Source organism: Rhinolophus sinicus, chromosome 3 (assembly GCF_057876585.1).
Source record: "Rhinolophus sinicus isolate RSI-liver-muscle chromosome 3, RSI-T2T, whole genome shotgun sequence".
Lineage (NCBI taxonomy): Eukaryota > Metazoa > Chordata > Mammalia > Chiroptera > Rhinolophidae > Rhinolophus > Rhinolophus sinicus.
The window spans coordinates 22,501,984-22,522,460 of record NC_142503.1 but is presented as its reverse complement, the minus strand read 5'-3'; the positions used below and the strand labels follow the sequence as shown (position 1 = coordinate 22,522,460).

Below are 20,477 nucleotides of genomic sequence, written 5' to 3'. Positions count from 1 at the left end.
CCAATAGACTGAGGTGGCTCTCATGCCGTGGCAGCCTGTGTAAGCAAACCAAAACATAAGCCTGTAAATTCCTCAACGTTACAAACTTGAAACCTAAGAATAAAAAATCACAAACAGCTAACTATACTTTAAACTAAAGCTAATCAATAATTTCCTTGCTTTGCTTCCACCTTTTCTCGTAAAAATCTCTTCCCAGCTCCTGTTGGTAGAGAATTCCTAACTACTTCCTGTTTGGGGCTGCCCGATTGGATAAGTTTTTGCTCAAATAAACTCTTAAAGTTTTTAATATGCCACAGTGTATCTTTTAACTGTGGATATTCAGAGAGGAAGGAGGAAGGCAAAGAAAAGGTAGAAGGCAGCCCTTTAGGGAAAGCAACAAGAACCCTGAAATAATTCTAAAAACTGATCAGGACTATTTCAAGCTTGCCTAAAAAATCTTGATTACCGTTGTGCCAAATTTTGCCTACACTTTTATCACCTGCCTCAGCATATATAAGCCCATATTTATCAAAGGATTAGGGCAGAGAATTCTTTGGCACACATTTCTGGCTCTATTAAAATTCCAGAACAGTCAAAAATTGTCAGGCCACCTACACAGGCCATTTCGAGAAGAAAGCAACTGATTTGTAACAGTAGTAGGGCTTTCGTTTAAAAGGTTAAAAATAATTGCGGTTTTTGCAATTATTTTTAACCTTTTAAACCGCAATTACTTTTGCATCAACCTAATCTATCAGCTTCAGGTGTTAATAGCTACGTAGGAGGTCAGAGGGGTAGTAGGCTTGGGGGTGGGTGGTATCACTTTGTGAGGAGTGTAAATGTCTAATCATTATGCTGTTCTGTATACCAGAAACTAATTTTAAAAAAATCAATGAAAAAAGTAGTAGGGCTATTTGTGATGATTTATTGTACTTGAAAAAGAAAAAAAGGTTATGCATGAACATTAAAAACTCAAAACTGTAGTTATCCGTAGAAACGGCAGGTGACCAATCAAAAACATTTTTCAAGTTCTCTCATTTGGTTCTCATGAACACCACCCGCTCCGATGTTCTTCTGATATTACACAATTACATACGTTCCTCAGTGTAGCTTGAACTTTCTTTGAAAGGTATGTAATGCACAAAGTTTATAACTCATAATCGAGCGCAATCCAGAAGGGATCGCAAGCAGCTTGTGGATGCCATCATCGGGTGGCTAAGAAGCAGGGGCGGTGAAGGAGACAACCTGCAGTCCACAGACGAAAATACTTAAGCATCCTTCATAAATATTTACGAGTATGTGCTTTTTATTTCTCCAGGGACGGGCAGGTGTAGGGGCTCAAATGGCACAACGGTTGGGATCGCAAAGGTAGGTAAAAGCGTCCTGAGAGGACGGTGATAGGCCAGAGGGCTCTCAAAGTCAAACTCTGGGGTAACTTCGGACTTGGCTCCGGGACAACAGTTACAGCTGCTCAGCGGACCCTGTGCTGATGACCCGGGGATGGGAGGCGGAGAAACGCGCCACTGCGCCGACTCCGCCGCGCCGCGCAGGCGCACAAGGGAGGGAGGGCGCGGTCGGGCCGCTGGGCCCAGGCCCGGCGGCGCTAGGCGGGCGCTGCTCGGTCAACTACACGTAGAAACGCGGGGTGCCATGGCGCTGCGGGGCGTCTGCGTCGTAGAGCTGGCGGGCCTGGCCCCGGGTCCGTTCTGTGGTATGATCCTGGCGGACTTCGGGGCCCAGGTGCTGCGTGTGGACCGGCCCGGCGCCGGCGGCGACGTGAGCCGCTTGTCCCGGGGCAAGCGCTCGCTAGTTGTGGACCTGAAGCGGCCGCGGGGAGTGACCGTGGTGCGGCGCCTGTGCGCCCGGGCGGACGTGGTGCTGGAGCCCTTCCGCCGCGGTGAGCATCGGCCCCTCCGAGGGGCGGGACTGCGAAGGTCTCGGAAGAAGGGAGGGAGCCGAACAGTGTGAGGCTGTGGACACATCTTTGCCCTGTTGCCACACGAACCCTTCCCGTCCCTGTCTTTCTAGACCTTTCTGTTGCATTTGATATTGTTGATCATTCGCCCCTTGAGACGATCTTCCATACTGGGACTCCGAGATACTGCTGTTGCCCTGCTTCTGCTTACACCTCTCTCAGACTTCTTCCCAAGTTTCCCTTTAATGACCCATTTATATTGGCCTTTCTTAATTATTTGAGTCACGCACCCTATGTGACGCTAATGAAAGTCATAGGTTCTGTCCCCAGAAAAAGGCAGGTAGGTACATAGGCATTTGGCTACCCTTCGGGGTGTGGAGGGATGGACCCCCTAAAGCCAGCCGCAGATCCAAGGCTAACACTCCTTCCCTTAAATGCTGGTGTTTCCAAGTTCTAGCTTCAGCTCAATTTCATTTACATTGCTTCCTGGAGCCACCTTATCCATTTCCATTGTTTTCACGTTTTATAAACAGATAATGCCCAAATGTGTAACTGCATCCCCCTCCTTTGGAGCCATAGACTGCAGGGATACACAGGTCCTGTGCATTTCTATCTGCCTGTCCCCCAGACACTGCAACCTTCACAAATCCCAAACCCAGCCCATCATTTTCCCTCCTAAAATGGCATCTCCAGTATTATTTATCTCAGTGAATGGAACCAATCCACCCAGTTGAGATTAGAAACAGGTTTCTAATGAATTTCTGTTTCGTCAGAAACCTGTACTTCATCCTGACTCCAAATTTTCCTTTCATTCCACCCACTTTCAGTTATCACTAATCCAGTCATTCTTCCTCTTTTCTATGACTTAAGGTTCTTTTTCTCCATATCTGCGGCAACTTTCTTAACACTGTTGTTACAGCCTTTGTGAAGATGATGGCCGTAGCACCACTCCCATCCACTCTCAGACAGCTGCCTGAGTAATCACGCTCAAGTTCAAATCCAAAACTTTGCCTGTAAGAAAGTCAGTAAATGGTGAATGAATTGAATGTCTGTTGGGGCACCAGGCATGAGATGTGTTAACTCATTTACCCTCACAGCCAGATTTGAGGATAATATAATTAAGATTATAGCATAATTTACTAATGCCCCAATTGAAGATGAAGGAAGCTCAACATGGTTAAATAATTTGTCCAGGATCTTGCAATTAGGAGGCAAATAGAGCTGTGAATACAGATACAGCTGCCAGGTGAGGAGATTGTGGCTGATTTTAGGAGGAGCTCTTTTGTAATGTATCATAGCCTTAAGAATATGACAGTGAACGTATTGTGCAATCTTTATTATTTTTAATCCCAGGAGACTTCAGGTGCCAAGTTACCTGAATTTTGTGCAATAAATGCTGTACTTTGTAATTACTTAAGATCTTAGATGTTATTGTATCTAACTTTTCTTTCCACGGATATTTACTGAGCCATTTTGTGAATGTATGATGCTAGGCGCTTTAGAGGCCAGCAGGAATCAGGCATGAATCCTGCCAGAGAACTTCTGAGCTGATAGGGAAGATGGAATATACACAGCATGAGGTAGAAGGTGGGAGGCACTGATACGGGCATCAAAAAGAGGCCCTAAAAGGAATAGCAGCTTTCAAAAGTTAAGTTTTGACCAAAGAAAGACCCAGTGTAACTGTTCTAAGAGAACAAACCATTTCTAATAAATTACTAAGGGGAGGATTTGGGAAACTATAAAGGGACTGACTAAAGGGATGAAATGGTCACTATAGGGATTGAAGAGTCTTGGATATGTCTGAAGAGAATGGGGAGTGCTAGAAGGAAATAGCATTCTTGGGCAGAAGCCACATGTTTTGAAATAGTGACCTTGTCTTTGGGTTCTTAATTACTGGAAACATACTATAAACCCACAAAAAATGTTAGGATTACCTGCAAGAGTGCTATTTTATGTTTGCCACAGAAAAGGGAGTATACTCATCTTCAACTCATGCGCTCTTAAAAAAAATATGTATATATATATATATATATTTTTTTTTTTTTCTTTTTTTTTTTCTCTTAAGGTGTCATGGAAAAACTTCAGCTCGGCCCAGAGATTCTGCTGAAAGAGAATCCAAAGCTCATCTATGCCAGGTTGAGTGGATTTGGCCATTCAGGAAGATTCTCTACGGTAGCAGGCCATGACATCAACTATTTGGCTTTGTCAGGTATGTTGAAAACATAATTTCTATATATTTTGTTTCCAGTCAAGATCTAGTTACACTAATTAAAAGGAATCTTTAAAGGTGAAGATTTAAATACTTATCAGAATCGATAAGGAGAGTTTTGCTGTTTAAAAAGTTCGGTTTGTCTTGGGACAGTCATTCTCAAACCATTTCGCCTATCTTAACACATTTAAGGCATAATATACTCTCATAGTAACTAACATACGAGGTGTGTTCAAACAATACGGTGAATGTTGAAATAAAAAAAACATATTATAGTAAAAGACACATTGCCAGTAGTCGCCCTCAAAATACTCCCCCTCACTTCTAACACTCTTATCCCATTGTTCTTGCCACTTTCTGAAGCAGTTCTGGAAGTCCTCTTTTGTGAGTGTCTTTAGTTGCGCTGTCGTGGCTGCCTCGATGTTCTGAATGGATTCAAAATGTTTACCTTTCATGGTCATTTTGACCTTGGGGAAGAGCCAGAAGTTGCATGATGCCAGATCCAGTGAATAAGGTAGATGAGGACATACCGTAATGTTTTTATTTGGCAGAAATTGCCGTACCAGAAGCGATGTGTGACACGGAGCCTTTCTGTTGTGATTACAAAATACGGTGAATGCTGCTGCCGAGTGCCATCCAATGGAAAGGCAGGGATCTTCAATACAGAAAGCGGGGCATCAAACCTTAGTAACAATGTGTGACGAGTTTCAGCTTGTACGGTGCAGTCAATTGGATGTGAACTACGGTTGAGAGAAGGTGTGTTTTGAAATGTGCTATAAATCATTCTCCATCATGACAATGTTCCTTATAACATTGCTTCTGGTAATATGTGGCAATTTTTGTCAAAAAACATTATGGTAATATATGGCAATTTCTGTCAAATAAAAACATCCACTTTATTCACTGGATCTGGCACTGTGCGACTTCTGGCTCTTCCCCAAAGTCAGAATGACTGTGAAAGGTAAACGTGAATTGATTCAGGACATCGAGGCAGCCACTACTGTGCAACTAAAGACACTTACAAAAGAGGACTTCCAGAACTGCTTCAGAAAGTGGCAAGAACGATGGGATAAGTGTGTTCGAAGCAAGGGGTTGGAAATATTTTGAGGGGGATTAATGGCAATATGTCTTTTACTGTAATAAATTTTTAAACACTCAACCATATTTTCTGATCACACCTTGTAGTTTTCACTTATGTCAGCAACTAGGAAGATTGGTTATTCCTCTAAGATGTTCACATATTTATTTAAAAGAGACATTAAATTTACAGGTAGTGTTCCCCAATTTTTTTGGTAGGTGTCCTGTCAAAACTTGGCAGAAGTGGTGAGAATCCGTATGCTCCACTGAATCTCCTGGCTGACTTTGGTGGTGGTGGCCTCATGTGTGCACTGGGCATCATGATGGCTCTTTTTGAACGCACACGCTCTGGCAAAGGTCAGGTCATTGATGCAAGCATGGTAAGTAAGTGTTAATTAGGAGAAATTAAAATCCTGCCAGTTGTTCCTAAGTATGATATATGGCTGTCTCACATCTTTATCTAAGACAAGAGATCAATGAGATTTGAAGTTTGAATCCAAGTTACCAAGAATATTCTTTTCTTTAAAGCCTCATAGCCTTTATGTGTGTCAGCATATTATATTTTGATCATGTTTGTGGAGTCAATTTTCTAAAATTTTTGTGACTCACCTAATTCTTGTGTTTTAATAATTTTCCCCAAGCTGGTTGGTAAGAGCCCCCAGCACCACTACACGCTTGCATCTGGACAGATCTTTCGATGGGGAGGGACTTGAGGGTGATAAGACTGGAGACAGAGAGATGGTTACTGGGTTTTTGCTGAGATAAGGGCAAGTGCTAAAGTAGTGAAAGTAGAATGGGTCTGGATTTAAGGACTATTTGAGATGTAAAATTGCTGGGATTTGGTGATGCATTGACAGTTAGGGGAGAGGGAGGAATCATGGATGGCTCCCCTATTTCTGGCTTGGATGACCTGGTGGAGGCTGTCCTGGCACCCTCGGGGAGGACTCCTGAAGGAAGGGCAGTGTGACACAGTGGTCAAGAGCACGGATTCTGGTGGCCGACTGCCTTCATGCCAGCTCTGCCATTTTCTTGCTCTGTGATTCTGGGTAAGATACATAACCTCTCTGTGCCTCGGTTCTTTGTAAAACGGAGATAATAATGGTATGTATCACATAGCATTGCTAGACAATGAAATGAGTTCAGTGTTCAGTGTGTAAACAGTGCCTGGCACAGAGAAGGCACTTTGCAAGCAGTTGTTGCTGCTGCTGCTGCTGCTGCTGCTGCTGCTGCTGATGGAAGAAGAAGAAAAAGAATTCGGTTTTGGTCATTTCAGGTTTGAAGTGCCTTTCATCCAGATGGAAAACTTGAAGTTAGGGACTAGAAACAGTTTTCAGTCATTTGGGAGACGTGTGAGACTGATTCGCTGTGGAATGGGACAGAACACCAGCATTTGAGGAGTGAGTGGGCAGAAGAAGAGAAGCAAGTGCCAAGGAGAGCTGGTTCAGTGGAGGACCAGAAGGAGTGTTGTCATGGAAACAAAGGAAAGGGAAAGTGTCAAGAAAAAGGAATGGTTAGGGGTCATATGTTGGTGGTGACCTCAAGAGATTAAAACTGAATGCGTCAATTGGATTTGTCGTTGGTGATGTTTGTGAAAGCCTTCTTCTACCAGACTCCCTCGTCTTCAGAGCCCTGGCTTATACTTCCTTCTCCTCACAGGCTAATCATTCCCAGCCCTGTACTACTTCTGTGCCTCCTGGTATTGCCCTCAGGGTGTGTCTCACATTGTCCTTGGTTTCCATCTCTGAAATGGCTTCCGTAGGAGCCCTGTGTCATTGACCTCTTGTCTCCAGTTCCTGGCCCAGTCCCAGCATGCACTAGTGAGACAGGTTAGTTAACATGTTATGCAGACAGGAAAGATCCTTGGTGAAATAAGCAAAACGCAGCCATATCCTAAAACTCCAGGTTCTAGAATGTCTCTTTCATTCCAGGGCAAAAATATGAGAACGCGCCTTAAGGTTAATAAATTATCTCATAAATCCCTTTTGGCCAGACAGAGGAGCAGATCTGATAGATAGGAATGGGTTCTTTAATCCCTGTAGGGTGAGCAAACAGGACAAACCTGATAGATGAATTCCATTAGAAGGTGTCAGCCCCCTTCCCCAAGCAGGCAAGGGAAGGTATAAAAGTAAGAACTTTTGCCTTAGTCACTGGGCACCCCCATTCAGGACCCCCTCCCACTCAGGAGCTCTGACCCTTTGCTTTCAATGAACTATCCTCTTAAAAAAAAAAAATACTCATTGCCTCTCCTTGGTCCGCATTTCCATTCTTGGTCTCACAAGACATGATGCCGGCACTCACAAAGAAAACACTCTACATCACTAGTAGCAGCAGCAGTGCCAGCTTCACTTACTACAAGCCAAGCAAGCATAAGGCTAGGTGCTTTACCTGTATCTACCCTCCTGAGCCACACAACTCCCTGAAGAAGGTTTGCTCACTCTCATTCGGCGTTTGAAGACTTTCAGATTTGGAAAGGGTAACTGCCTTCTTCTGAAGGGTCAGAAGCGCTTCACTCAGGCAGTTTGACGCCGAAGCCCTTGCTTTCAGTGCCTGCTCTCTACTGCCCTCTCCGGGCATGGTCTCTGTGATCCGAAAGGACTGAACTAAGAACAAACATACGCGTTGTTTTAAAGAGAATTTAAGGCTAAGTACTTACTTAGTAATAATTTGAATAATTTACTAATGACATGTAATTGCTTATTTATAGTCAATATCAATAAAAGATAACTGCTGCTTCCATCAGACTGTGTCTAATCAGATGTTCATGCTGGTTAGGAAAATGGTAAGGTTCTAGTGTATGTGAACGTGTGAGCTTTCCTCAGCGTGCTTCAGGGCATAGTGAGTGCTGGCTGACTCCTCAAGTCCAGATGGATCAGGACACTGTCATAGTCATTACTTCCCCATCTCTGGGAACCCTCAGGATACAAATAGCTGATTACCAGGAGCAGATAACATATTCTTTCAAGCCAGTAGTTTTTAACTGTTGTTAGCAGCAGAATCCTTGACTCAGGCCTGCTTGTGGTCACCTGGAGTTGTCTTCATAGTACTGTTTTCCTGGAAGCTGTAGACTTAAGACAACTGGGGAATGTCGGGTCCCCTTGCTGTGTTTACGCCTGACCTGGAGGAGTGCACCTGACCTAGGGGGATGTGCATTGGCACGCAGGCCTTTGGCTTACATGATGGGAACGTACAAGGTGGGGAAATGGAGGCTTCAGCTTTACTGTCATGGGGCTCTCGTCTGTGGCTGCACACCCTGCCTGGGTGTGAGGGGGCAACGGAGCCCTGTGCCTGGGGCGCCTGGTGATCAGATGAGGATTGCGACTGCTCTGCCTCTTATCCTGTATCCTCCTATGGCACTAACTAGAGGTGGGATTAGATTAGATTTGTTGTGTCCTGGGTGGGCCAAACTTGACCTGTGATTCCATTAGCGCATTTTTTCCAACACTCTTCAGTACATTGAGTGTATAAGAGATTATATATGTATATATACAATTGTGTGTATCGCTATATATGTGTGTATGTGTATGTATATGTATGTGTATGTATATGTACATGTACATGTATATGTATATGTATAAATGTGGGGACTCGCTAAGATCTATGTAACCCAGTTTCAAAAAACGCTGCCATAGGCTGTTCATACAAACTCCACTATTTGGTGATGTCAAATATCAGAGCCATAAATTCAGGTGTACATGAGATTGCAGTTAAAAGGGAAAATTGGGATGTATGCAAAGTGATATTTTGCGTTTCTTTCACAGCCAGTAACTGAGCAATCCCATGCTCACAGTTAAAATGGGGCCCCTCTTGGTAACCTCAGAGGCAAGGATGCTTTGATGGCTTTCTGCTTAGGGAACTGGCATCATTAGGACCATCAAACCATAAGGAAAGGGAAGTACTCTTCTCTAGATTGCCCAGTGCATGCAGCCTTGTGATAAATCCATAACTGAGAATGTGAATCCATTCTGTTACTGTAGGATTCGGTGGGAAGTTGGCATTCCTCAACTAGTTTGTCTGGACTCAGAAAACCCATATACGTGCTGCCCATATTGTTATGTTATAGGCAGACCTTGGAGACATTGTGGGTTTGGTTCCTGACCACTGCAATAAAGTGAATATTGCAATAAAGTGAGTCGTAGGAATTTCTCAGTTTCCCAGTACATATAAAAGTTATTTTATACATACTTTAGTCTATTAAGTGTGCAGTAGCATTATGTCTAAAAAATAATGTACATACTTTCAGTTTTTTATAAAAAAACTTTATTGCTAAAAAATGCTAACCAGCATCTGAGCTTGTTGGAAAAATGGTACCAATAGACCTGCTCGACTCAGAGTTGCCACAAACCTTTAATTTGTAAGAAATACAATATCTGCGAAGTGAGGTATGCCTGTATTTTGAAACTTTCTAGTGATTATTAAAGTTAAGTTATATTAAACATTTACATATAGTTTTCTTGGACTTGAAGTTAAACTAGAATAAGCTAAATTTAACTGTAGTATGATTTTACCTTTAGAATGTGATATGCTTCACATAACTGTGTATGTGTTTATGGATATTAAGATCAGGAGATGGATTTTTAAAAATCTTTTTGCCTTATTTTTAAACTTTTTATCCTGCCACTTTTTAACATATACAAAAGTAGGACAAATTTACTGTAAATGAACTTCCATGTACCGTCACCTAACTTCAAAAAATTATCAACATTTTGCCAGTCTTATTTGAAAGGAAGAACAAAAGTAATACCTTCTAAGTCTTTTTTGAACAGTATTTTCTGAACTGAATAGTATAGAAACCCACCTTAACTATAGACCTGCTCTAACTCATTTTCTCAAAATACTTAAGAAGTTATAAAGTTAGATATAATATTCCTATACTCTTAAGATCACTTTTTTGCACAAATATTAAAACAAACCTAAGTAGAAAGTAATCATGCTTTTACAGTTTAATTATCTGGATTTGTACTGTATTCTGTTTCTTTAAAGGTAGAAGGAACAGCATACCTAAGTTCTTTTCTGTGGAAAACGCAACACACAGGACTGTGGGAACAACCTCGAGGAGAGAACTTACTAGATGGTGGAGCACCTTTCTACACAACTTACAGGACGGCAGATGGGGAGTTCATGGCTGTTGGAGCACTAGAACCCCAGTTCTATGAGATGCTGATCAAAGGTAAGTAACTTTCATATGCCTCCCTCCACCCTCCTTTTCTGTGGATGTTCTTTAGCCTCTATTTGGGGGCCTTTTGAAATTCATGATATCTTTTATTACATATCCAGTTTATAATTAACCTAATTATAGCCATTATAATATTGTGGGGCATTTCCCCCATCTTTTAAATTGACAGGTAATTTTACAATTCTATAAAATAGCTCAGGGTTTTAAAAAATAATAATCTTTTTTGTGGGAGTTTAATATTTTTGCTACATGTCATACTCAGTAGGGTTGGCTATTTATCTTGCCCTTGTGTGCTCTTATCTTACTCTTCCCTAGGAGAATAACATATGCTAGTTCTACCAGTTCCTGTTTCTTGATAGATGTGCCCTCATGGCACGTCAATGTCAGAGGTCACCTGCAGAGGGACTTTGGTGAATGAGGTTTAGTTGGAATATGTTACTATCACTTGATGCTTCTGCAGTTTAACTTTCTTGCAGATCTTGTCTTATTGGCATGCTACCACAAGGTAGCAAGAAAATTTGCAGTCCCTTCTTCCATAATTAAATAACTGAACTGAAGTTATTTTCCTGTGAAATGTTTGAACTTAAAGTTCACTTTACAGATAATTTAGTATCTAAGAAGTTTTAGAATATACGCAAGGTGTGTGACAAGCTGGTCACGGTACATTTATCTTTTAAGTTTAGAGTTTCACTGTTATGTTTGGTAACTTTTCAGATGCAATGTACTACTCAAAGTTATTTGCATACAGCTGAAATGATTTTGAAAGCATCAGAAAACATTTTATGATCAACAATGTTAACGTCACCAACTTAAATATAGTTGGGAACACTGTAGAACAGAATGGTTTACCTAAATCACATAGGATGCTTTTCTGTCCAGAAATTAAAACTGAAAATAGAAGGTGTTAATTCAAAATTCTGGGCAGAGCAAAATTCTGGGCAGAGCAAAATTCTGGGCAGAGCAAAATTCTGGGCATATACGAAGGGCTGAATGGTGGGAACAACATTCCTCTCATGGTGGTTGCAGGGCTCTGGAAAGCAGCAGGGACATAGCACCATGGAGTTTACACCTTATAGAAACCTTGTATGTTTTTGCATTGTCTATAGAGAACTTAAATATAATAATAAAAATGACCAAACTTCAGCCAGCTCTTTATTATCACCATGCACAGTCACTTCTAAATGACAGTAATAAAACATACACACCGAAAAAACGTTTGTTGGTTTGAGTTCTAAACAATTGCGGCTACTGTTGAGTTTCAATAACATATGGAGCTTTATTAGCACATCTTTTAAATTTATCCTTTAGTAAACATTGCATAGAAGTTAGAGAACTTCTAATTGTACAGTCTCATCCTCTTTTAAGAGTTTTATAGTTTCAGTGCTCACATTTCAGTTGATCCGTTTTGAGTTTTAATTTTTATGTATGAGATGAGGTATGGATCCAAGTTCATTCTTTTGCATATGGCTCTCCAGTTTTCCCAGCACCATTTGTTGAAAAGACTGTTCTTTCCCTGTTAAATGGTCTTGGCATCCTTGTTAAAAATCAATTGGCCAGCCATTTCATGGAGTAATTTCTCAATCCATTGAGATTTTGTTTCCCAGCAATTGCCATCAGTTTGGCTCAAATAAACTCTTATAAGCTTCACCCCCCCAAAAAAATAAATCAATTGACCATAAATGTAAAGGTTTATTTTTGGACTCTCAATTCTGTTTCATTGATCTATGTGTCTATCCTTATGCCACTACCACATTGTCTTGATTACTGTAGCTTTGTAGTAAGTTTGAAATCAGAAAGTGTTAGTCTTTCAATTTTGTTCTTTTTCATGATTGTTTTGGCTATTTGGGGTCCCTTCCATTTTCACATGAATTTTAGGATCAGCTTGCCAATTTCTGCAAAAAAGGCAGCTGGGATTTTGATAGGGGTTGTGTTGAATCTATACATGAATCTGGGGAATATTGCCATCTTAACATTAAGCCTTATGATCCATAAATATGGTATGTTTTTCACTTATTTAGGTCTTCTTTACTTTCTTTCAGTGATGCTTCGTAGTTTTCAAGACACAAGTCCTGTACTGCTTTGGTTAAATTTATTCTGAACTATTTTACTCTTTTTGATACTATTGCAAATGGTAACAGTTTTGGATTGTTCATATAGAGATACATGATGTATAGCGACTTTTGTGTATCGGTCTTGTTTCCTCCAACCTTATTGGGCTCGTTTATTAGTTCTAGGTGTGGATCTCTTTGAGTTTATCTTGCTTTAGTTCCTTGAGCTTCTTGGATGTATAATTAATGTTTCTCCATCAAATTTGGGAATTTTTAAACCTTATTTCTTCAAGGGTTTTTCTGCCCTTTTTCTCTCTTCTTGGTATTTCTCATGGTGTCCCACAGGTCTCTGAGGCTCTGTTCATTTTCCTTTATTCCTTTTTCTTTCTATTCCTCAGGCTGGATAAACTCAGCGTTCCTTTCTTCAAGTTTACTAATTCTTTCTATCAGTTTATGTCTGCTGTTGAGCCCCTGTAATGAAATTTTTATTTGTTATTGTACTTTTCAACTTCAGAATTTCTATTTGGTTCCTTTTTTCAGTAATCTGTATCTCTTTATTGATGTTCTGTATTTGATGAGACACTGTTCTGTCCTTTAATTCTTTAGATATGGTTTCCTTCAGTGCTTTGGACATATTTAAATAGTTGATTTTAAACCCTTTGTCTAGTAAATCCAACATCTGGTTTCCTCAAGGACAGTTTCTATTGATTTTTCCCCCCTGTGTATGGACCATACTTTCCTTCTTTTTTGCATGCTGTGCAATTTTTTGTTGAAACTGAATATTTTAAATAATGTAATTTGGCAACTGTGGGTATCAGGTCTCCCCTTCCTTTTCCCCTTCCCCAGTCCTGTATTTGTTGTTGCTGCTGTTTATTTAATGACTTCCTTGGACTAAATCTGTATTTTTTTGGCATGTGCAGCTACTGAAATCTGCTCAGTTAGCTAGGTGGTCAGCTAATAATTGGACAGAGATGTCCTTAAATGCCTTGAATCAATAAATCACCCATGTTTCTCTGAAGTCCTCTGTGCTTTCACCTCTTGCTTGTGCAGAGCCTCAAGGTCAGCCAGAGGAGAAAGAATAGAACCTTCTCATATCTCTCCTGAGCATGCTTGCTGCCCTGGGCATGTGCATGGATTCTAAATTCTTGGGAACATGTTGGAGCTTTTCAAAGTCCCCTGTGGACATCCTATTCCCTACTTCTTTTTTTTTAAGTTTTTTGGTCAACTTCATGTTAGTCCCACCTCAGATAATTGTGATATTGAACAGTTGACACTGATTTTTTTTTTTTTTTTTAACAATGTCCTGGGAATGAATATGAGCAGTGTGAGCTCTGAGTCAGATCAGATGAAGACAGGCCCTGAGAATGGAGCTTTTCAGGGAACTTCTGGACAGGCCAAATAGTGACAGTTCTCTGAGAATGGACTGTTTTGGTAGCTCTAAACTCATCCTTCCCCCTCTAGTGGCTGTTACCCTGCCGATTTTCATAGCCGGATAGTTGAAAGCCTGTTGGTTTTCGAGGATACCACAGAGCCGGAGTGAGAGGAATGAAATTAGCACAAATTATAACACCAAAAACCTCATCGGTCTTACTGAGATTCAGTCTTTTTTTTTTTTTTTTTTTTTTTTTTTTTTTTAATAAACGCTCTTTGGACTGTGGCAAGCTTTTAGTTAATTTCCAGAGTTATGAAGAAGTTGATCCTGACAATTTGTGTCATGTTCTTGTTACTTTTATGTAGGAGCAGATTTTCAAAGTTTCTTATTCTACCATTCCAGAAGTTCAATTCCCCTCCTTGGTGTATCTTGTCATTTTAAAGCATATTTGGAATGATTGTGTCTAACATGCACTCTCTACTTCAATGAATGAGCCTTTTCTGGAACATTTTTCTAGTAGGGTCTTTGCTCCAGCCCCTCAACTTCTGATCACCTTCCCCTGCAAGTTCTCTTTCTGAGCCTAAACTCTATAATCCCTTGCTATTTTTACAGCCTTTTGTGTGGTGTCCTTAACCTCTTCTCTCCCTTCTAAGTTCCCTAAGGATCCTTAGTTGACAGATGGATTGTGCTTAATTAAACTTAGCATATTCAGTCAACTTTTGTTTAATCTACATAGTCCATACCAAAATGCCTCAGCGTTTTCGTTCTTTCACAATATTTATTTGTAAATCACGTATATATACTTCCTTCATAGGCCCAACTGGACAAACCCCCACATCTATAATAATTTTTTGAGGTAGTGTTAATTATATATCTGATTTATTTCATCTTATATTTTGAGATCTCTGAGACCATACCTTAATTTATCTCTTCAGTATATGAACATAAACACACAAACATACACACATAAACCACAATGCTTCATCCCTGCTGGTTTCTGGGGTAAAGAAATTTGAAAACACTGAGCATTTTATAACATTTTGAAGTAGTATACAAGTAGTTCATGTAGACTCTTGTAGTATAATCAGATAAGCAGCAGAGAATTTTTTAAAGTTATTTTAAAATTTCAAAATATGTTAAAAGAAAACCAGAAAGTAACCAATGTTGACAAGGATGTGGAGAAATGGAAACCGGTGTGTTACTGGTGGGAATGTAAAATTATGCAGCCCCTGTGGAAAATGGCCTGGTGGTTCCTGAAAAAAGTGAAATGTAGAATTACCATGATACAGGAATTCCACTTCTGGGTATATATGCAAAAGAACTGAAAGCAAGGTCTCGATCAGATATTTACACACCCATGTTCATTAGTACTGTTTACAGTGACTAAAAGGTGTAAGCAACCCAGGTGTCTATCAAGAGGTGAATGGATAAACAAAATGTGGTACATACGTACAATGAAATATTATTTAGCCTTAAAAAGGAAAAGGATTCTGACATATAGATGAACCTTGGACACATTATGCTAAGTGAAATAAACCAGTCACAAAAGGACAAATATTGTATGATTCCACTTATATGAGGTACCTAGAGTAGTCAGATTAATAGAAACAGAAAGTAGAATGGTGGTTAGGGATGGGAGAGGGGGAATGGGGAGTCAGTCTTTAAAGGATGCAGAGTTTCTGTTTGGGAAGATGAAAAGCTCTGGAAGTGGATGGTGGTGATTTATGTTGTTCTAGATGCAATATAAATGTTCTTAATGCTACAGTGCTGAACACTTAAAAATAGCTAAAATGGTAAATTTTATATATGTACATATTGCCTTAATTAAAAAACATGAAAAACAAATTTCAAAATAATATATATATTTTTAGGGAAAAAAATTAAGCAATTTGGAATTTGTAAAGTAAGAAGTAAAAATTTTTTCCTGTACTTCCACTTGGGGAAAGTTTGGGATATGGCCTTTCAGAACTTTTTCTGTGCACATAAAAACACAAATGTCTTCTTTTTTTTACAATTTGCAATTTACATATAATAATACAATTATATAACTTTATAATTAATAGCTATTTCTTTTTATTCAGCAATATAACAAAGTCATCCTTTCTTGTCAGTATAAAAATCTTTACCCTCACCCTTTTTTATAGCAGTGGTATACTGGTTCTAAAATTGTTTAACCATCTTTATTAAAGTTCATTTACATTTTTCCAGTTTTTCATTAAACATATAATGTTTATTACTTATTAATAGACATTAATCTTTGCACATATGTCATTGCATACTTAACAACATGAATTTTTTACTGCTTAATATGTGCCTAATACTCTGTTATAGAGTAGAAAAGTTTATGATATGTACTTAAAACAATAAGTATTTTGTGTAATTGTGAATGTGTACATGTATGTGGAAGGTAGTTTTGAAATCCAAGCATACTTTTTCAAGTTTCGAAAGGTGTCTGAGTCCCCAGTCCGGGCCCTAAGAGTCTGTTTGCCTTACAATACCAGAAATTTAATATTGTGCTATGAAAACTAGCCACAATCTATATTTGTATTTCTATGGAGGAATGGGTTCAGAGTTCCATGTAAGAATGTTGAGAGCATAGGAAACAGCCCCCCCAAATCACTGGTAGTTAATCCTGTAGCCTTGATCAGGGTCCTGGGCACATGGGACATTGTGTGCTGAGAAAGGATAATAGCACAGGGGAAGAGCTGGGGTGCCAGAGCAGGGGCGGAACCTGGGTTTTTTTTATTTCTCTTATTTTTCCAGTAGATAAACTATGACCTCTGTAATCTCAAGTATAATGTTTGATACAGAACACATTGGCTCAAAGTTTACTTAGTGTTATGCTTGTGATCACATTCTGATAAAAAAACATTCGATAAAAAAAACTGTTTAAAAACATGCAAAGATGTTTTCAGTTGTCAACTACTTCTAGGGCAATCAGGAAAGAGAAAGCAAAGTGTGACATCCTTAGGAACATTTCTTTGTAGGTTACAGTGATAAACCAGACACTATGACTCCATAGCTTTCCTGGTATTTGAATGGGACAAGTGACTACAGAGAAAAATTTACTTATATATTTCTCAGGTGTCTTTTCACAACTATCCAGAATTATGTGTGTTCTTTTTCTTTCCTTATATCCTTCCATACGCAAAAAAGCGCCTACAGTATTCATGTCTTCTTACCTCTGTAGGGACTTTTGCATCTTCAGAGCAGCTTACAGTTAGTCATTGTTCTTCAACATGGTAGAGAAAGAAAGGATGGTAAAAATGAGAATTTGATTAACTTGACTAAATTTACACAAAATATTACACATAAGAAGGGTCTTTTATTATTATTCCACTCTTAACCATCCACATTTAAAAACCCTCTTCCATGAGGGATTAAGTGACATTTACACCAAACCCTAGTAAAGTGGCCCTTTGGATATGACCTAATCAGCACTGGAGTTGGCTGTTCTGCAGGGGTAGGTGCCTGTTGGTCAGTAAGGCAGCACAGGTCAGGTCATGGGCCAGAGGAGCCATCCTTCCTGTTCACTCCACAGCTTGGTGCTTTCATCCTTTCTGCGCCGTGTGTTGATGGGCCCTCCGAGGCCCTTCACGCTTGAGAGAAAAGTCTGTGCCCCACCGGTGACTGGCTCATAACTTGCTGCCCTGTTTGCTATAGGAACAATTTTCAATGAGTCTTTCATTACTTTACAAGTCTTGTTCCTAGTTCACAGCAGTGTTTTTAGGAGGGCAATATCACTGCCCTCCTGGAGCTCTTTCATTTCATCAAAATACAGAGAAATGCCTATTATTTATAAAATTGCAATCTTAAATTTAATCATGTATGTTTAGGCTTATTACTTAAAAACTGAGATAGACAGGTGTAATTTTATCTTTTGTAGGGTTTGGGAGTATCATATACAATATGGGATTATTTTAATCCAGTATGACAGATAATAACATCATGAGGGAATTTCGTTTTGAAAACGTACTCAGAGGGAAGAAATCGATCTCTGGAAACTAGACCATTAAAAGCAGACTGCTTTTGGTGAAGTGTAAATATAAAAATCTTGGCATGGAGTCGGTTTTGAGTGCTGCTACCCCCACTACCTCTGTCGTGTGCAGCCTTTGGCTCCAACTGCAAGCTGAGTTTGAATTTCTTCTCTTGCTTCATTTGAGAAGCCCTTATAGAACATCCTATTTGGGACAGTAAGCTTAAAACTCATTTTCATTGATTATGATCATTCCAGCAGAAGCAGAATAATTTAAGAAATTGTGTTTTTCTCTCAGGACTTGGGCTAAAGTCTGATGAACTTCCCAATCAGATGAGCATGAGTGATTGGCCACAAATGAAGAAGAAATTTGCAGATATATTTGCAAAGAAGACAAAGGCAGAGTGGTGTCAGATCTTTGATGGCACCGATGCATGTGTGACTCCGGTTCTGACTTTTGAAGAGGTTGCTCATCATAGTCATAACAAAGAACGGGGCTCATTTATTACAGATGGGGAGCAGCGTGTGAGTCCCCGCCCTGCTCCTCTGCTGTCGAACACCCCAGCTATTCCTTCCAAAAGGGATCCATTTGTGGGAGAACACACTGAAGAGATACTTAAAGAATTTGGGGTCAGCCAGGAAGAGATTGATCAGCTTATGTCCGATAAAATTATTGAAAGTAATAAACTGAAAGCTAATCTCTAAATTCAGGCACCTCAGTTTGTTAGTGTAGGCAGAAGAGGGCTGTGGGCAGAGGGAGGAGGACGGGAAGGAGAAGTGCGCGGAGACAAAAGGACATGAGATCGTCCTTAAGGAGAAGTGCAAGTAACTGCCGGAACAGCCAGAACTAGATTTCGGTGGCCCAAGAACAGATCCAGGATGCCATCCTGCCCCTCAAGGTGAACTTTAGCTCATTATAATATAATAGATCGTAGTATTATTAACGTTGTGATTTAGCAAAGTCTCCACCCCCTGTACCGCCATGACAATTCTGACTGAAGCCAAATAAAAACAAAAATCCCTCCTCCGGATGGGAAGGAGTGGTCAGTGAGGCACCGCCTAGAACACCTGTCGTGCCACCCCTAAAACTTGAATATTTCGCGTCCTCATTTTAGAAGTAATAAATTCTTAAGCCTCTTTGTGCTTCCGTGCAGTTGCTCTTCTCCAGGCCTGCCCCCTCTCCATTCTTGAGAATGTACTGTCCTAGTTTAATAAATGCACTGTTTGCTTGGCTCATTCGGTGTGTCCTTGAATTCTTTCCTGCGGCGACACCAAGAACCCGTTTTCTGGCAACAAGCTCAAGTGAATTCGAATATTGCGTTTACAGTATAGATGAATACATACAGATGTACGCATGGAAACGTGGAAGAACAGTATCACAGTGCTCAGGGTCTAACTGTTCTAATCAAGAAACAACCCTGATTACACAACGATGGAATTCTGAAAATGGTTAACATGGCTTTGATTTAGGAATGTTTTTAGTTTATATTAAAATATGACAGTTTTTCTGCCTTCCAATTTACTCGATAGATTATATTTGTTGATATTAAGACACTTAAATATTTATAATGTACTTTAAAATAATTAATAGAATGCTTTTTATTAAATAAAGGCCTTCCCCACCCCCTGCTAAAGTTTAGGTGTGCTTTGAGGTCTGAAAAGACTTCAAGAAAGTCCTTTAAGTAGCATTTTGTGACTCATTGAAATGTTTTTGGTTCTGCTGTTTACCAAAATGAATGTTCTTAGATAGAAAAATCTGATCCTTTTAATTTGATGTGGAAATCATCAGCCAATGTCTCTGAATTGAAATATCAGAAAATGTTCTCGAGGTGTCCTCCCTCCTTCCCTCCCTTCCTCCATCTAGATCGCTCTACTCAGAACTCGCCTTCTTGGGGAACTGTTAGCATCACACAAATGTGTCTCTTTCACAGTAAATTGTACTGTCATCCATTTGATAGTCCTAGTAGACTCTTCTCTTACCAGTCTCAGGTTTCCATTCCCATCACGTCCCTGCCCCCAGTAGACTCACAGCTTACCATTCACTTCATTTAGGCCACTGCCCAAATGTCACCTTACCGAGAGTCCTTTCCTGACCCCTGTCTAAAATAGCAGCCACCTCATCCCTCACTGTCCCCACACCAGTTTTATTTTTCTTCATACCACATATCATCACTGACATTATACTAACCCCAATCTTCACACCCTCTTAACCAACACATGCCAGAGTGGAAGCTTTATAAAGGGCATTGTAAGTTTTATTCACTGCTAAATCCCCAGTTCCTAGAATAGTGCCTGGGCCATAGTGGACACTTTGTGAATATTTATTAAAGGGATGAATCTCAACAGTGATGTGCTGTCACTTTCACCTTCATAAGCTCCTGCCTCCTTCCCTCTGCCCATCTCATTCATTCAGGCCCCTATTACCTCTTCCCGGGACTGCTGCTTAGCTTCCCTCCCTGACTTTGACTTCTAGTATCATTGCCTTTGCTTTTCTTCTATCGTGTTTTTGACACCAAACTGGTCTTTTCAGTCCTGGAAAATTCTTCAGTGATCCTCTTTTCCCCTATGGAATAAAATATTAACTCATTTGTGTAGCACATCAACCCTCTATTTATAATAAGATTTGTACCTAGCTGTCCCGTCCCATCCCTACCTGTCTGCTCCCCAGCACCTTTTATTGGGCTGCCTGAAGTTTCTAAATATGTGATGGTCTCTCTTGTTTCCATTCTTT

General features: G+C 40.1%; 1 protein-coding gene across 1 annotated transcript; it reads left to right on the top strand.

Moving 5' to 3' along the window:
- The first annotated feature begins 1,531 nt into the window (after positions 1-1,531).
- Positions 1,532-18,982, top strand: AMACR (alpha-methylacyl-CoA racemase). Its single transcript, XM_019737263.3, has 5 exons — positions 1,532-1,873; positions 3,957-4,100; positions 5,397-5,557; positions 10,158-10,344; positions 18,045-18,982. Exons 1-5 carry the CDS (start codon positions 1,627-1,629, stop codon positions 18,449-18,451), a joined length of 1,146 nt encoding a protein of 381 aa, XP_019592822.3. The 5' UTR covers positions 1,532-1,626; the 3' UTR covers positions 18,452-18,982.
- Positions 18,983-20,477: the final 1,495 nt, after the last annotated feature.